This window comes from Physcomitrium patens, chromosome 7 (assembly GCF_059467195.1).
Source record: "Physcomitrium patens ecotype Gransden chromosome 7, ASM5946719v1, whole genome shotgun sequence".
NCBI lineage: Eukaryota > Viridiplantae > Streptophyta > Bryopsida > Funariales > Funariaceae > Physcomitrium > Physcomitrium patens.
The window spans coordinates 11,402,248-11,420,413 of record NC_143416.1 but is presented as its reverse complement, the minus strand read 5'-3'; the positions used below and the strand labels follow the sequence as shown (position 1 = coordinate 11,420,413).

The 18,166-nt window shown below is 38.4% G+C and overlaps 2 protein-coding genes across 2 annotated transcripts; one reads left to right on the top strand and one right to left on the bottom strand.

Moving 5' to 3' along the window:
- Positions 1 to 290: 290 nt before the first annotated feature.
- On the bottom strand, positions 291 to 2,345 carry LOC141045574 (uncharacterized). Its single transcript, XM_073535053.2, has 2 exons — positions 2,092 to 2,345; positions 291 to 1,267 (listed from the first exon to the last, which is right to left on the bottom strand). Exons 1-2 carry the CDS (start codon positions 2,200 to 2,202, stop codon positions 914 to 916), a joined length of 465 nt encoding a protein of 154 aa, XP_073391154.1. The 5' UTR covers positions 2,203 to 2,345; the 3' UTR covers positions 291 to 913.
- An 11,606-nt stretch (positions 2,346 to 13,951) lies between these two features.
- LOC112284535 (dynamin-related protein 4C) lies at positions 13,952 to 17,319 on the top strand. The gene is made up of 2 exons (XM_024524412.3): positions 13,952 to 14,312; positions 14,870 to 17,319. The coding sequence occupies exon 2, from the start codon at positions 14,991 to 14,993 to the stop codon at positions 16,995 to 16,997; it is 2,007 nt and encodes a 668-aa protein (XP_024380180.1). The 5' UTR covers positions 13,952 to 14,312; positions 14,870 to 14,990; the 3' UTR covers positions 16,998 to 17,319.
- Positions 17,320 to 18,166: the final 847 nt, after the last annotated feature.

Here is an 18,166-nt window from a genome sequence, read left to right as displayed (position 1 = left end):
TGAAATTACATTGCTGATATATATGTCCAGACTGCTTGCTATTCCCACGCACTAGTACATAATTGTTACAAGCTCTAGGATTGGGACATTCATTAACATAATGACCAATCTATCTACAATGGAAACAACGAAGTGATCTTCTTTTATTCCCATCAAGCATATTAGGTGTCTCCATTGGTATATACCTACTAAGCTTATTCCGTATAAGGTTAGAAAATGGTCCTGGATGTTCCGTTGGTACGAAAGATATTTCATTCGATGACATCGATGGAACATATTATTGATGTCACGTACGATGGTATAACTTGCAATAAGGTAACATCTAATTTCTAAATATTGCTATTAGAATTAACCACTGTTTTTAACATCCAAGATGACTAAATATTAATATAATGATTTTCATTTATATTTTCACCATATAATCATATTACAACAAGACACCAACTCCACGATCGTCTCTAAGAAAGTCATCTTTCAAGGGGAGCTTGAAAGCCAACCTGTTCAGACCAACCCCTCACCAGACTCCAAACTCCAAGAAGACCCACATTTCTTCCTTCCCAGTAGGTCGCAGCTCCCTGCCGCTCCACCTGCCGCTCCACCTGCACGTCTATCCACGCATGAACCCAGCACCCTCTTTTTGATGCTCCTCAGGTGCGGTCGGACCAACATCAACGTCTGCCTTCACTACCTGTCACGAATCCTCTTGATAATCACCTCTCGTCTGCTGCTCAGGAACTAGATGCTGTTGATGGCCCCAGCCCGAGGTTGAGCAATTTTCATAATTTGATTCCCCTGGCTCCAGATTCCGCCCGTGCTCAGTCCCGACTTGAACAATCCTCCTTGCCCGAGGTACCACCACTCGTGGCTAGACCGTCCCAGCGGCATGACGTCCGATCTCCCACCGGCTTGGCCCTCATGCCTCATTTAGGCCACCACAAACAAGCTCCCAGCACGGACAATGTTCCCGTTGAGTCCGCGCATGGAACCTCTCCTGTACCCGTTCGCAAGTCTTCTCGCACCAACAAAGGCGTTCCCCCGTCGCGAGACCCTTCCGAAGATTATGATCCAAGTTCTCTTCGGCCGAGGAAGACTCTTCCTCGACCCTCTCGACCAAAGCGCGCTCTTCTAACCCTTCTCGCTGTTCCCATGGAGCCAACGACCTACACGCAAGCCATGACGTCTTCCGACAGTCACCATTGGAAATCTGCCATAGCTGAAGAACTAAACTCTCATGCGATGAACGGCACGTGGATATTTTCGACTCTCCCTGCACATCAAAAACCCATCACCTGTAAGTGGATTTTCAAGCTCAAATTAAACAGCCACGGCCAAATTGACCGCTACAAGGCCCGTCTCGTAGTCCGGGGTTTTAACCAAATTCCCGGGTTGGACTACCACGAGACGTTCTCCCCGGTGGTGAGAATTCAGTCAATACGACTGATTCTCGCCCTTGCCGCCCAGCTAAACCTTCATGTCCATCAGATGGACGTGAAGACAGCCTTCTTAAATGGCGTTCTCTCCGAGGAAACATACATGCGGGTGCCGGAGGGGGTGACTTCCCCCCGCCCCGGCATGGTCTGCCGCTTACTCAAGACCCTCTACGGGTTGAAACAGTCTCCCCGAGAATAGTTTACGGTCATAAACAAATTTTTACTTACCCTCCGCTTCACAAATTCTGCTGCGGATGGGAATGTCTATGTGTTACAGAACCGCTCTGACTTCGCAGTCCTCACCCTCTACGTCGATGACACTCTCATCGCGGCGAACTCCATCCCCTTGGTCCATTCGATCAAGCGACAACTCAACTCTCGCTTCTTACTCTCCGATCTCGGCGAAGTGCATCACCTGTTCAGTTCACAGGTCACTCGAAATCTTGATCACGGATGAGGAGTATTAACCGAAACTGCCCTTATTGCTGCCTTCCCCTATGCGAATGCTACGGGGTCGCTGAACTGGGCCAGCTTGTGCACTAGCCCGGATCTCTCGTTCACAGTCAACGTTCTTGCTCAATATATGCACAACCCGGGCGATGCCCATATACGTGCATGTAAACATGTGTTTCGGTACCTCCGCGGCACTATCGACCACTACCTGGAGTACCGCCGCACTTCTACTGTGCCGCGCCCTCTCTACGGCTTCAGCGATGCCGACTGGGCAGGCGAAGTGGATCAACGCCACTCGACATCCGGCTACGTTTTTCATCTGTCAACAGGCGCCATCAGTTGGAGCTCCACGCGCCAAAAGACGACAGCCTTATCCAGCACCGAGGCTGAGTATGTCGCCATGGCCACAGCCGCGTCCGAGCTTCTATGGTTGCGGCAACTCCTCCACGACCTTCACTGCACCGACACCCTAAAAACGCCGACCCGTGTATACTGCGACAACCAATCAGCGTTAGCATTAGTCACAACCACTCGTTTTCACTCCCGCACAAAGCACATTTCTATCCGCTACCATTTCATACGCCAACTTATGGCTCAACACAAAGCCGAATTTACCTACTGCCCAACAGACAATATGCATGCGGACATTTTCACGAAGTCCCTCACTGCACCGAAGCTTGCCCAGCATTTACCCATGCTTGGCCTGCTTGGAGGAGAAACCCCCCGTTCGTGATGCTTTGGTTAAGCGGCCGTGTTGGAAACAATAACAGTGACTAACCAAACATAACGAACAAACTAAGTGAAACGTCGCAACTAGTCAAATAGGCGAGACCTTGAACGGTCGCACCTCACTCAATAGAATAATAACAGTGTACACTCAATTTTTAATATAGGTAATATATTCTTTCTATCAAAAACTCTCAAGTTCACTTGCTTCTAATATAATGCTTGTATCAGGAATGATTGCGGCTTGATTGATGCTGCAGGAATGATTTTGGAGGATCACTGAGTGTATCGTGCAGTGTCCCAGTCCAAACAGGGCTCAGGGCTTGGGGGAGAAGGAACGAATGTGGAGGAGTAATCCAGGACAACAGAATGACTGACTCTCGTTCATCCTCCCTCATAAATAGTGTAGCCGAATACGATGAGAGTGTGTTCACTTCTAGCCTGAGTTTTGTATTCAGTTTATGATTTTCATATAATACAATGGCTCATATACAGTTCATATACTTTAATAGAATACTATTGCATTATTATATTATAAGCAAATGTATTCTGATTGTTATTTTGTTCAAACAGTGAATAGAACATTTATTAGTGAAAGATTATGTGGAGGTGGCATGTATTATATTCCTCTATGAAGAGTGGATTGTATAAAATAATAAAGTTAAATACCAAATTTTTATGTTACAATTTATTATTAGACATTTTTTTAAAATTTTTAGAATATATGTAATATGATGTTTTTTATTTCCAATTGGCACTTATAACATCTGACATAGGTATGCTGTTGTTGTCATGGTATCTTTTTGTTTTTGTTTATATTTTTTTCTGAGTATTGCTTCTGTTGCTTGATGTTTTAATTCAAGGCAAGGTTTTTTCCCATCTACTCTTTGTTCAAGATTCATAGTTGTTATTTAAACTGTACAGTGTGAGCATGCATTAGAAGTAATTGATTGATGGTTCAAGTGAGTAGGCTATTTTGGAGTTTGTGATAGTTGATACCCTTGGTTACATTCAATTTGTTTTAATTAAAGATCAGAGATTATTAGATGTCAAATGGAAGTTTTGTGCGGAGTGTTGATATTTGGAATTGATCTTAGATATAGTTTTCTACTTTGATGATATTTCTAATATAATGTCAAGAACAAGATTTTGATGAAAGCAAATAAACAAATGTGGCTTTCTCAAACAAATATTAAAAAAATAAATATAAAAAAATATGTATATTAAAAAGAAATTTGAAATGGCTATTGCCAAAAAACAAAGAAATTAGAGAGTCTTAAAATTAAACGAAAAACAAGAAGAGAATTCACAAGAGTAAAGAAAGCTTTACTCTTGCTTCTATAAATATTATCTATTTAGGAACTATGTGGTGACGTTCTATAGATTGTCCAATATCATGTTGACTTTGTATGACATATATTTTATCTTATAAGATAAGTTTTCTATATGGGTGCCATATAATTAGCTTGTTTTATAAGGTATCAACACATGTGGCACATGGTTAGTTTTTTGACCAAGTTTCTAACCTATCAATCAACTATAATCCTATATAAAGTCAAAAGAGCACCTAAAACGCTTCTAGGAAGCTTCTTTAAAAAATAGTATAAAATGAATCTACTTTTATCAACTTCTAACTTTTCATATTATCTAGGTAATAATTTCAATTGATATATATATCTATGACATCATGTCCCTTTCAAGAAGAGAGTTCTACAAGGAGTGGTGATCATATGTTGAGGAAGTCTAAGATGCGGTAAATTATATTTGTCATGTACTTTGATTTTTATTTTCTTTGAAGGTAGTTGATAGGTCTTTTCAGCCATTCATAATGTTCTATCTTAGAGTAGAAATACCTTCTTACGATTTGATCATTGTTAAAATCTATGTAATTTTCTTCAAACAAAACATTTATAATACTATCAAGATTTGTTCCTACCTTCAATAAAATCACCAAACATAAGGAGTCTCTTTTATTATCATAATACCAAATGCATTGTATCTTGCCATCTATTTGAAGAAGAATATGTCATTCTTGAAGGCCTTCATCTCTAATATATCATCTTCAAGGCTATAATAATTGCAATGTTTTGTCCAATAAGACACCAAATGATGGTTTTTGAATTGGATCTGGTGGATGTTGGCTCTCTATTTTCTTAATGCCATAATTATACAAAAATTACAAAAATGATAAAAGATAGAATATAAACTTTTTTAAATTATTTTTTTTTAATAAGAAAGGTTGTCTATCCTTCATCTTAGTTTTAATAGATATTGTTGTTAAAAAGCTTTGACCTTCTTTGTTGCATGTATAAGATTTTTTGCTCGCTCCCATGTGCATTCATAAATATTGAATCCATGCCAATGAATAAGATATTCTAACCTATATCAGCTCTACCTTGTGTCAGGGACAAGAACTCGATGAAAAAGCAATTCAGACAAGTGCACCTTCACTCAAAGAGAGGTAAAAAAATATATATAAACAAGGATATATATTGAAAGAAAAACTGAAATGGCTATTGCCAAAAGACAAGAAAATTAGAGATCCTTGAAACTAGACTAGAAGCAAGAAAGAAGTTGACAAGAGTGAAGAAGCCTTCACTCTTGTCTCTATACATACTATCTAACTAGGGGCTACGTGGCGACGTTCTATAGGACCTCCAATATGTGTTGACTTTGTAGGACACATGCCTTGACTTACAAGGCAAGTTCTTCCATGTGTGGGCCACATAGTTAGCTTGATCTTCAAGCTAACAACATGTGTGGCACATGGCCAACTTGTTGACCACGTTTCTAATCCAAAAAGTCAATTAAAGACACCTATGAAGTCAAAGTAATGTCTATGAAGCTTCTAGGAAGCTTTCATATTAAATACTATAGAATTTACTTACTTTTACTTACTTTTACTTACTTCTACCTATTTATATATATAATTACTAGCTTACATGATTATGTCTGTGACATAACCCCCCCTTCTAGGGATGAGTTCTACGAGGAGCGGTCATCATATGTCGAGAAAATCTATGATGTGACGAATTATATTCGCCACATACTCTGATCTTTGTTCTCTTCGAAGATGATTGATAGGGCTTCTCAACCATTGGTAGTGTCCCATACGAGGGCGGGAAGACCACCCAATTATTTGATCATTGTTGAGGCCTTCGTAACTTCCTTCAAATAGAATATTTAGAACACCATCAGGAGTTGTTCCTACTTCTAGCACAATCACCAAACATCGGGAGTCCCTTCCCAAATCGTGATACCAAACGCGTTGTATCTCACCATCTATTCGAGGAAGAACATGTCGTTTTTGAAGATCTTCATCTTGATTGCGTCGTCTTGAAGGTTGTGACAATCATAATGTCTCGTCTGGTAAGTCAACAAATGAAGGCTCTTGAGTCGAATCTGTTGGTTGTTGGTTCTCTATCTCCTGAGCATCATTACTACAAAGAAGCTACGAACAAGAATTGAAAGTAGAATGTTATCTTGCCTAGATGTTGTTTCTTTTTTAAAGAAGGTTTTCAACTTGATTTTGATAGATATCGTCGATGAAAAGCCTCCACCGCCTTTGCTGCATTTGCAAGATTCTTTATTGGCTCCCATGTGCATTCACTAATATCATATCCGCACCAGTGGACAAGATATTGTAATTTAATTCAGCGTCGCCTTGAATCTAAGACTTCTTCTACTTCAAACTCTTCATTATTGTCCACTTCTATAGGAGGAGGTGGAGCTTGTCGTCTTCTTGGTATGTCCACTGTCTTATATGATTCAAGAAGAGACACATGGAATACTGGATGGATTTTCATTGACTCCGGTAGATATAAACGATATGCAACTGGATTGATTTATGCAGAAATAGAAAATGGTCCTAACCTTCGATAGTCCAACTTGTTACAAGGACGAGTGGTCTTGATATTGTGATAAAGTAGCCATACCTTATCACCCAAGACGAATAGTAGTTGTTCCTTTCGATAGACATCCGCATTGATCTTTTGTTGTTCTTGAGCCTCTTTTAACTGCGCCTTCATCGTTGCATGTAGCTCTGATAAATGAATTGCTAAATCTTTCGCAGCAGGATTATCAAATTTTGAAAAGTCAAAAGTATCAAGTCATGGATGATAACCATAATTAGCAAAGAAAGGTGTTTGTTTTGTAGAAGAATGTACCGTATTATTATAAGCAAACTCTGCCATTGGCAAAAGAGTTGTCCAATCATCTTCTTGGTAATTAATGGTACATCTTAAATATTGCTCCAAAACTTGATTAACACGCTCCATTTGTCCATCAGTTTGAGGATGGAATGTCGAAGATAGTTTTATATCCACTTTAAGAAACTTGAAAAGAGTCCGCCAAAATCTTGATACAAATTGAGTTCCCCTATCTGATATAATATCCTTGGGTAATCTATGATAGCGGTAGATATTGTTAAGAAAGAGCTTAGCTGTTTCTTCACCTATGATAGATTTTGTACATGGTACAAAATGTGCCATCTTGGTAAAACGATCTACTATCACAAATATAGAATCATAAGAACCTAAGATTAGAAGATCCGTGATGAAGTCCATAAAAACAGAAGACCATGGTTGTTCTAGAATGGGTAATGGGTGAAGAAGTCCAAAAGGTCGATGACGAGGAGTTTTCAATCTTGAACAAACATCACATGATTATACAAAATCTTTAACTGCCTTCCACATTTGAGGCCACCAAAAATCCCTAGATATCAGCTCCAAAGTCTTATTATATCCAAAATGTCTTGCTGCTGGAAAGTCGTGACGAGCTTGAAGAACACGTAAACGTGCTTCTCTTTCTGGAACATATAGGTGTCCTTCAAAATATAGTAGGTTGTTCTTGAATTCAAATTTAGAAGGATCATGAGATTTAGAAGAATTATTCTTGATATCATGAACAAGAGGGTCTGAAGACATACTTAACTAGACTTGCTTAAGAAAAGTTAAATCAACAGTCAATGTTGATTTTATTGCTCGAAGATGAAATTGCTGTGGCTTCAAGACAACCGTTCTTTGTTGCTCAAAAGCTGCATCTCCTTCTTTTGGTGCAAGATAAGAACGTCTAGACAAGGCATCAGACAAATCTTGTTGTTTTCTTAGCCGATAAGTGATGATGAACTCGAATCTTGATAAAGACATGCTCCAACAAGCTTGGCGACGATTTCATACGCGTGTTGATATAAAATATTCGAGGTTCTTGTGATCCATATACATGGTGACTGGACTGGAAGCGCCTTCTAGATAATGACGCTATTCTTGAAAAGAATCCACAATTGTAAGAAGTTCTTTGTCGTGGATCTCATAATTGATTTCTGCTGCTGAGAATTTTCTTGAATGAAAGGCCACTGGATGAAGTTTGTCATCTGTTCTCATTTGTAATAAAACCGCACCCAGAGCAAAGTCCGATGCATATGTTTCCATAAAGAATGCTTTGGAAAAATCAACACGATACAAGATTGATGTAGAAACAAATGCTGTCTTCAAAGATTCAAAAGCAACTTTCGCTTCTTGATTCCATTGGAGTTTGTCTTTACAAGTGAAACGTGTAAGTGGAGCTGCAACTCAAGAGAAGTCTTTGATGAAGATCCGATAGTAGTTGGCAAATCCCAAAAAATATTGGACATCTCTTACCATTTTTGGGATCTTCCAGTCTATAATAGTTTGAACTTTCTTAGGATCCATCATAAGTCCATCATTTGAAATGATGTAACCTAAGAAATCGACTTGAGTAGTGTAGAATACATACTTTTTTATCTTGGCATAGAGTCCTGCATCTCTTAATTTTTGTAACACATGATGAACATGAAGTTCATGTTCTTCTGGATTCTTAGAATAGATCAAGATGTCGTCTAGATAAGAGACCACAAAATCGTCCAAAAACTCTCGAAAAACATCATTCATTAGATGTTGAAAAGTTGCTGGTGCATTTGTAAGTCCAAAAGGTATGATGTTATATTCAAAATGTCCATATCTAGTTCGAAATGTAGTCTTCCATTCATCTCCTTCTTTGATGCATACTAGATTGTATGCTCCCCAAAGATCTATTTTTGTATAGATCTTAGCTTGATTCAGCTGATCAAGAAGTCCAGATATTAAAGGTAGTGGATACTTGTTCTTGATGGTAATCTTGTTGAGTCCTTGATAATCAACACACATCCGCAATGATCCATCTTTTTTCTTCACAAATAGAATTAGAGCTCCTGCCGGAGATTTAGAATGGCATATTGCACTCTTCATTTCAACAAATTCTGCCATAATAACACTTAGAAGAGAGAAGATGTCTAATATTGCTCAAGACAAATAGAAGAGAGGACTTGAGAACAAAGAAAATAATAAGGACAATATCAGTTTAGAAGAGGGTAATCCGTAACTTCTAATATGCTTATATCTTATCAAAAAAAAGGGGTAATCCACTCTTAATCAAGATTAGACAAAGCTCTGATATTGTAGGTGTACTCTTGTCAATCTGTCAGGGACAAGAACTCAATGAAAAAGCAATTCAGTCAAGTGAACCTTCAGTCAAAGAGAGGTAATAAAATATATATAAACAAGGATATATATTGAAAGAGAAACTGAAATGGCTATTGCCAAAAGATAAGAAAATTAGAGATCCTTGAAACTAGACTAGAAGCAAGAAAGAAGTTGACAAGAGTGAAGAAGCCTTCATTCTTGTCTCTATATATACTATCTAACTAGGAGCTATGTGGCGACGTTCTTTAGGACCTTCAATATGTGTTGACTTTGTAGGACACATGCCTTGACTTACAAGGCAAGTTCTTCTACGTGTTGGCCACATAGTTAGCTTGATCTTCAAGCTAACAACATGTGTGGCACATGGCCAACTTGTTGACCACGTTTCTAATCCAAAAAGTCAATTAAAGATACCTATGAAGTCAAAGCAGCGTCTATGAAGCTTCTAGGAAGCTTCCATATTAAATACTATAGAATTTACTTACTTTTACTTACTTTAACTTACTTCTACCTATTTATATATGTAATTAGTAGCTTACATGATTATGTCCGGGACACCTTGAGTCTAACACTTATTCCATTTGAAATTCTTAATTATTATCTAGTTCTATAAGAGGCGGTGGTATATGTCTTCTTTCAAGGATATTCATTGTCTTATATAGCTTTAAATGAGATACATTAAATATAGGATGGATTTGCATAGACTCCAATAGATGTAATTGATAAGCGAATGAATTGATTTGTGCTTAAAGAAGAAATGATGCAAGTCTACAAGAATTCAACTTATTATAAGATCAAATAGTTTTAATATTATAATTAAGTAAGCATATCTTATTACGAATATAAAAATGAGATTATTCCTTGTGATAAGCATTTGCATTTTTTTTTTTGTTGTACTTGAGTGTCTTTTAGTTGTACCTTTATTGTTGTATATAGTCTAAATAAATGATTTTTTAAATCTTTTGCTATAATTTATCAACTTTTAAAAAGTCAAGAACATCAAGTTATAGATGATATCTATAATTAATAAAAAAAAATATTTATTGGATAAAAGTATGTATTATATTATTATAAGTAAAGTCTATCAATTGCAAAAGAGTTATCCAATAATTTTATTGATAATTGATGGTACACCTCAAATATTGCTCTAAAACTTGATTTACACGTTGTCGTGTCAAGGACATGAATTTCAAAGAAAGAAAATCCTCAATACACTCTTCTATCACTGAAGAGAACTAGAAAGTCATTCAAAAATGATATATTATTGAACTAGAATGGCCATTGCTAAAGACAAGAAGTCTAGAAAGTCTTGGAATAAGAGTAAGGACTAGGAATACGTTGACAAGAGTGAAGAAGGCTTCACTCTTGCTTCCATATATACTATCTAACTAAGAGCTACATGACAATGTCTTATAGGACCTTCAACATGTGTTGACTTTGCTAGCCACATATCTTGCAAGACAAGTTATCTATGTATGCATCACGTAGTTGGCTTGTTCTATAAGCTACTACATGGAGATAACTTATTCTACAAGCTACTAATACATAGTTAGCTTTTTGGCCAAGTATCTAACCTACAAACACATCTAACTTCAAAACCGCATCTATGAAGCTTCTAAGAAGCTTTTCTAGAAGACTTTATGAAATTATTCTATATTTATCTACTTCTACTTAATCATATAAGTAACTATTGAGGTAAATATATATGTCCATGACATTATCCTCCCTTTTAGGAATGAATTCCATGTGGAGCGGTCTTCATATATTGAAAAAGTCCAAGATGTGGCAAATTATATTTGCCACATACTCCGATCTTTGCTCTCTTCAAAGATGGTTGATAGGTCCTCTCAACCATCTATAGTGTTCTATATCAGGGCGAGAAGACCACCTTGTTATTTGGTCATTGTTGAGGCCTTCATAACTTCCTTCAAATAAAACATTTAGAACACTGTCAGAAGTTGTTCCTACCTCTTATAAAATCACTAAACATCTGGAGTCTCTTCCGAGGTCGTGATACCAAACACGTTGTATCTCGCCATCTATTCGAGGAAGGATATGTCATTCTTGAGGATCTTCATCTTGATTCCGTCGTCTTGTAGGTTGTGACAATCGCAATGTCTCATTTGGTAAGTCCACAAATAAAAGCTCTTGAGTTGAATCTACTAGTTGTTGGTGCTCCATCTCATCACAAATACATAGAAGCTACTATGAAAGATAGAAGGTAGAATGTTATTTTCTTTTGATCTTATTTCTTTTATAATAAAGGTTTGCTATTCTTCATCTTAGTTTTGATGGATATCATTGATGAAAAACTTCAACTTTCTTTGCAGTATTTGTAAGATTCTTTGATGGCTCCCTTGTGCATTCATTAATATCATATTCATGCCAATGAACAAGATATTCTAACCTATTCCGGTGCCACCTTGAGTCTAAGACTTCTTCTACCTCAAATTCTTGGTTATTATCCACTTCTATAGGAAGAGGTGGTATTTGTCTTCTTCCCAAGATATTCACTGTCTTATATGGCTCCAGAAGAGACACGTGAAATAGAAGGTGGATCTTCATAGACTCCGATAGATGTAATCGAAAGGCAACAAAATTATTTTGTTTACAAATATAAAAAGGTCCCAGCCTACAATAATCTAATTTATTATAAAGACGAGTAGTCTTGATATTATGATTAAGTAACCATACCTTGTCACCCATATTATATTGTGGTTGTTCCTTGCGATAGACATCAGCATTGGTCTTTTCTAGTTCTTGAGCTTCTTTTAATTGTATCTTCATTGTTGTATGTAGCTCTGACAAACAATTTGCTAAATCTTCTGTCGCAAGTTTATCATATCTATGGTACATAGTTAACTTGTTCTATAAGCTATTAATACATGGTTAACTTATTAACTAAGTCTCTATCCTACTAATCAATTATGAACATATATAAAGTAAAAGTTGTATCTATAAAACTTTTAAGAAGCTTTCTTAGGAAATATGATGAAATAAATCTACTTTTATCTATTATTTAATCATATAGATAAATATCATAGTAAATATATATATTTGTAATAATTGCACATGATTCCAACATCATAGTTTTTACTATAACTGAAAAAACATATTTTTTGATCCATTGTCATTTTTGGCAATTATACTTCTCATTTTGTAATTATACTGCTTCTTTAGATAATGTTGAGTTATATGCTTAGCTTCTCCACAATATAAGTATAAATCTTTTTAACAACTTTAAGTCTTTTTTTACTTTGTGAGGAGTTTAACAGATATCATATCAATTTGTATTACTTTCGGCCTTGATAAATAAATTTTGAAAAACTTTGAAATTGTTATTACTTGAATTGGTTTTCTTAAGCCAAATCTTTGTTCTTGATGCCTTTTAAATAATCAAGTGTCACATATAATGGATTGAGCAATAAATTGTTTCAAAGATTTTGCTTTTGGTATTGTCATTTTAGTCCATGTTGCAAACAAGGTTTTGGAATTTAGTAGCATATATGGTGGCTAATTGTGATTTTTATCATAAAAATAAGAGCTTGGTCTTTGCTATTCTTTCTTGACCACTTTCTCTGAATGTGGTCATAAACACTTTTAGAAATGAATTCAAATCATAAAGGATTTATAAATCTTTTTCCATTAAAGAAGCAAACCAAGAGAAAATACTTCCAGATAGAAGTGCACCTATGAATCCAACTTAAGTAAATTCATTAGGATATGTAGAAGAAATGTAACTTTAGATAGACCTTGATTTATTACAAAAATCTTTGAAATTTTGATCTTATTCCATCAAACTTCTAGGGCATACCAACCCTTGTCTCTATTATACTGGTAGAAGCAAAACATCATGAATTTGGATATGAGGTCGATTTACTTGTTTTCTTCAACAGCACAACTTTTTAATATAGACTTTAAACTTCTTCTATGAGCATAAGATTAGTGTTTATGTAATTAGCACTAACAATGCTTAAAATTTCTATCCTAAGAGTGTTGATAAGATCATAAAGATCTACAATAGTTGCAAATCTATTCTCACTTTTATAAAATATAGCATCCATGATTTTTTCTTAAATTTCAAATAACTTAATTAATAGATAAGTGAAATTAAAAGAAAGTAATTTACTCTCTTTTAGAAAAAAAACCAATGTTAGATTTTATTTATTTATTTTTTTTTTTCAAAGATAAGTAATCTACATCCTTCAAATAAATATGTATATCTGTGACACTTAGTGGCATTCTAAATACATTGGCTTATTATAAAGCTATTGGGATGTAATTGACTTTTATGTCTCCAACAATTATTTTCTCTCAAATAAAGTGATGTTTGAGTTTTATATGATTTATGTGTACATGAAGAACTAGATTGTGAACTAACTTGATGCAGTTTTGGTTGTCGCTTTGCAACAATGTGGATTCAGTACACTGCCGTATCTACCGCCAGGCTTTGCAATTCCAAAAAGGAACTTGCATCAAAGGGGAGACAGGGCCACTTTCTGCATTTTCTTAGCCAGTTGTGTTCCAAGGCTACCAGAGCTGGAGTAATATCCAAGTTAATCTAGTTGACTACAGCTTCGACGGACACCGCACAATCAGCAGGGCGTTAGTTAGTTAGTTGGTTAGTTAGTACGATGGGTACAGAACTAAAATTAGTTAGTGCGATGGGTATGCGCGAATTGAGTCAACAGAAAAAACTCGAGACATCCCTTTGTGAAGAGGAAGTACATTCGAGAGGAATTGTATGACGCACTTCCTCTTCTGCGTGTTATCCAGCTGTTATGGAAACGAATAGTTCTAGTTTTTAGCCACCCTTTTACGAATGCCCAACTTCACCGTAAAAGGCAATAAGATCCACAACTGCGGTAGGACACTCAGAGCCACTACATATAGCGAGCAGCATGTAACACCAAGTCATCCGATGGAAACAATTCAATTCGGAACACCACTCAGGCCGTAGCCAATGATATTCCTTTGCATAGTAGTATTTGACTAGCGCTGAACCTCCTTGTTCATCATCTAGGACTCTCTCTCGCGACGTATTCTCTCCGAGACGATAGCTGACTGGAAGGAAAGCTGCTTCCAAGTTGAACAGATTAATAGACCTTGGAGAATCTGCAGCGAGGGGCTTGTGCGAACAAATCTCCTGCAACGATAGTTCACTGACCGTCAGCGAGGTTGCGATTTCGAGGTTTTCCTTTGCAGAACCGCCTTGTGACATCAGGTTCACCATCTTCCCGAGACTAGAATAGACATTGTCGCCCATTCTGATTCATCTCTGTGTGCATGTAGCACAGTACCAGTGGTTCGTCGACCCCAATGGTGGGGTATTTCTCCACTTTTATTTGCGCGGTGGATATTTTCTGGACAAGTACTGGGCCACGGAAACTCAAGCAAATAGATGCTCCACTGATGATCAGAGGGGATAGAAACAACTATTGGTCTCAGCCATGTCTTATGTCTTCACGCATGTCAACTTGTGTCCTCTCCCGGCTGGAAGTGCGGTGTCCGTCGCAGCTGTAGTCAACTAGATTGACTTGGATATTACTCCAGCTCTGGTAGCCTTGGCACACAACTGGCTAAGAAAATGCAGAAAGTGGCCCTGTCTGCCCTGTGATGCCAGTTCCGTTTTGGAATTGCAAAGCCTCGCCGCAGAAACGGCAGCTTACGTGAGCTGTGCACCTCACAATTGGATGGTCATTGTGTAGCCTTCAATGCAAGTTTTTTAAGGAGGTTTGCTGTGCTGTGCACTGATTTTATCTTACCTCCACGATTTCGTAGTGTGATCGTATTGGAACGACGTTCTTTGTTCTTCACAACGTCAGACCGTGGTTCTCTTTTGTTAATCCGATGGGCAATAATCCAGTTTCCTTCCAAGTCCGATTTATATAAAACATTGAACATGTCGAAACAGTCAGAATTAACGATGAATGACTCGATCAACAACATGTTGGTGGTCTCTAGCGTGAGCAACGTGAACCCGATCAAAAGTTACGATCCAGAGGCACTTCGTAATTCATTCCACTCGGAAATACGACCCATACTAGATGTGTTGGACAAACTCCGAACGCAAGGTATCACGGAGGAGAACGTGAACATACCAACGATCGTGGTTGTCGGCGATCAAAGCAGCGGGAAGAGCAGCGTGCTCGAGTCACTCGCAGGTATCACGCTGCCTCGAGGGCAGGGGATTGCTACTAGGGTGCCTCTCATCCTTCGACTCCAGTCTTGCCTCTCCGAACAGGATTCCAAAATTCTAATGGAGTACGGAAGTGTCAAAGAAATGAGAATCAACTCAGAGGACGACATCGAAGCAGCTATCAATGCCGCTACGGATGACCTTGCCGGCAGCAACAAAAACATCAGAGACACTCCGATTTTGCTGCACATTCGAAAGCCGGACGCACCCGACCTTACCATGGTGGATCTCCCCGGCATTACACGTGTACCAGTTCATGGGCAGCCGGAGAATATTTACGAGCAGGTTCGTGACATGATAATGCACTACATAAAACCCGAGGAGAGCATAATCCTGAACGTCCTCCCAGCCGAGGTTGATTTTTCCACCTGCGAGTCCATCCGGCTATCTCAGACTGTGGACAAAAAGGGCGTGCGCACGCTGGCGGTTGTCACGAAGGTAGATAAAGCGCCGGAGGGATTGTTCGAGAAAGTGACCTCGGATGCCGTCAGCATTGGTCTCGGTTATGTTTGCGTGCGCAACCGCACACCTGCCGATGACAGCATAGCTGTGGCAAGGTGTCGAGAGTTAGAGTTATTTAATGACCACCCGGACCTCAGAAACATAGACCGAAGCATGGTTGGCATTCCCACCCTTGGGCGAAGGCTCGTCAAGATACAATCGGACATGGTGAGGGGATGCTTACCTCGCATCCGCGATCAAATACACGAAGCGCTCCAGAAGCGGCGTCAGGAGATGAGCAATGTTCCGAGGAGCATTGACAGCGTTAATGAGGCCGTCGCGGTCTTCTTACGACTGCAAAATGAAATGCTAAACATGCTCACTCAGGTCGTTCGGGACGGAGACTTCAGTCTGGTCCCCGACGATTGTACTCTTCATTACACAGCAAGATTGCACGAGGAATTCACGAAATTTGCTGAAGACCTGGGCAAATCTGGGCTGCGGCTGTCCCAGCCATCCCAAACTGACGAGATTAGGCAGATGTTCTCGGAGCATCAGGGAGTGGCCCTTCCCGACTTCCTGCCTCACACGGTCTTGCACCAGTTGGTGAAGAAACAGATCGATAGCATCACCCAGACGTGCATATTCCTCGTGGACCGAGTGTTCAAATATGCCGCCGAAGTTGTGCTACATGTTCAAAGTCTTATATTTGAAGCCTACCCTCACTTGAGGGACAGGCACCACAAGCTTGCAATCCAAGTCCTGAATGAGACCAAAACGACAACTGTGGAGTTCGTCGAGAGAATGTTGGCCAAAGAGAGAACGGTCATCTTCACAACGAATGCCTCCTACTTGGACACTATCGCGAAGATAAATTCTGCTGTGGAAACAGCTCGGCGCTCAAACCAAGCATATATCGAACTAGATGTTGGACGTATCCGTGAAGGGCTTATTCTTAACGAAGCAGTACCTGCGACAGGGTGGTACCGAGAGGCATGGGAAATGAAGGTCCGCATTGCAGCGTATTCGAAAATTATGCACGAACGCCTCGCAGACGAGATACCCTTGGAAATCCGCAACGCACTGCAGAGGACGATAGTAAATCGCCTTCAGGAGCTAACGATGATGCAAGCGTTCTCGTCCCCGGAAGAGTTAGGGACTCTCATGCAGCAAGACTCGAAAATCATCTGCCGTCGCGTCCGGTTGCAGCAATGCATCGATACTTTGGAGAAGAGTCTAATGCTTGTATCAGGAATGATTGCAGCTTGATTGATGCTGCAGGAATGATTTTGGAGGATCATAGAGTGTATCGTGCAGTGTCCCAGTCCAAACAGGGCTCAGTGCTCTGGAGAGAAGGAACGAATGTGGAGGAGTAATCTAGGACAACAGAATGACTGACTCTCGTTCATCCTCCCTCACAAATAGTGTTGCCGAATACGATGAGAGTGTGTTCATTTCCAGCCTGAGTTTTTTATTCAGTTTATGATTTTTATATAATACAATTGCTCATGTACCTGTTATTTGCAAAATTGAAGGTCGCTCGGTTGAAACATGCCCTATACGGGCTGCACCAAGCTCCTTTTGTTTAAAATAGTGACATATATGCTTATCTCAGAAGAAATCTGATTCTAGAAGGGAGCACCTCTAATTCAAACCTCCATTTTTTACTTATGCTCAAGAGTTATACAGTGTTTCTACTCTTTGTGGATGACTTATTTGTCAGCAGAGACAATCAGCGTGAAATTGACAAAGTGAAGTTTATGTTCAAAGTAGAATTTGAAATGTCTTTGTTTTGGAAGGATTGTACTTTATCTAGGAGTAGGATTAGTGTACTTAGACTAAGGTGTTTTTGTTCACTAATGTGGTTATCTATTGTGTCTTCTAAAGAAATATGATATGAAAAACTAAAATCTGTTCAAACTTTTGATGAGTTCAAGTATTCAATTTCAAGCAGAGATGAATTCTCTTTTCATCATTCTTAAGTTACACAAAAGCATAACTGGCAGCTTAACTTGAGCCAAAAATATAAGGCTTTACTTGATATTTGCAATAGGATGTTTCAGTAAGTATCTCACTTGACTACAAGAAACTAATATAAAAGTTTTAAGAAACATATTTTGATATATTAAGGGGACTTTCAATTATGCTTTATTCTATAAATATGGAGATGCAAAACCTTTAACCTCCTATGTAGATACTAATTTTATAAACCTAAACTTTACAGAAGTAGCTATGAACATCGTGCATCTAAGGTGCTTATCCACAAAACTAAAAATGAATGACGAACAATCCACATTGTTACAAAGCAACAACCCAAATTGCATCTAGTTAGTTTACAATGTAGTTCTTCATGTATACATAAATCATATAAAACTCAAACATCATTTTATTTGAGCGAAAATAATTGTTGGAGACATAAAAGTCAATTACATTCCAAT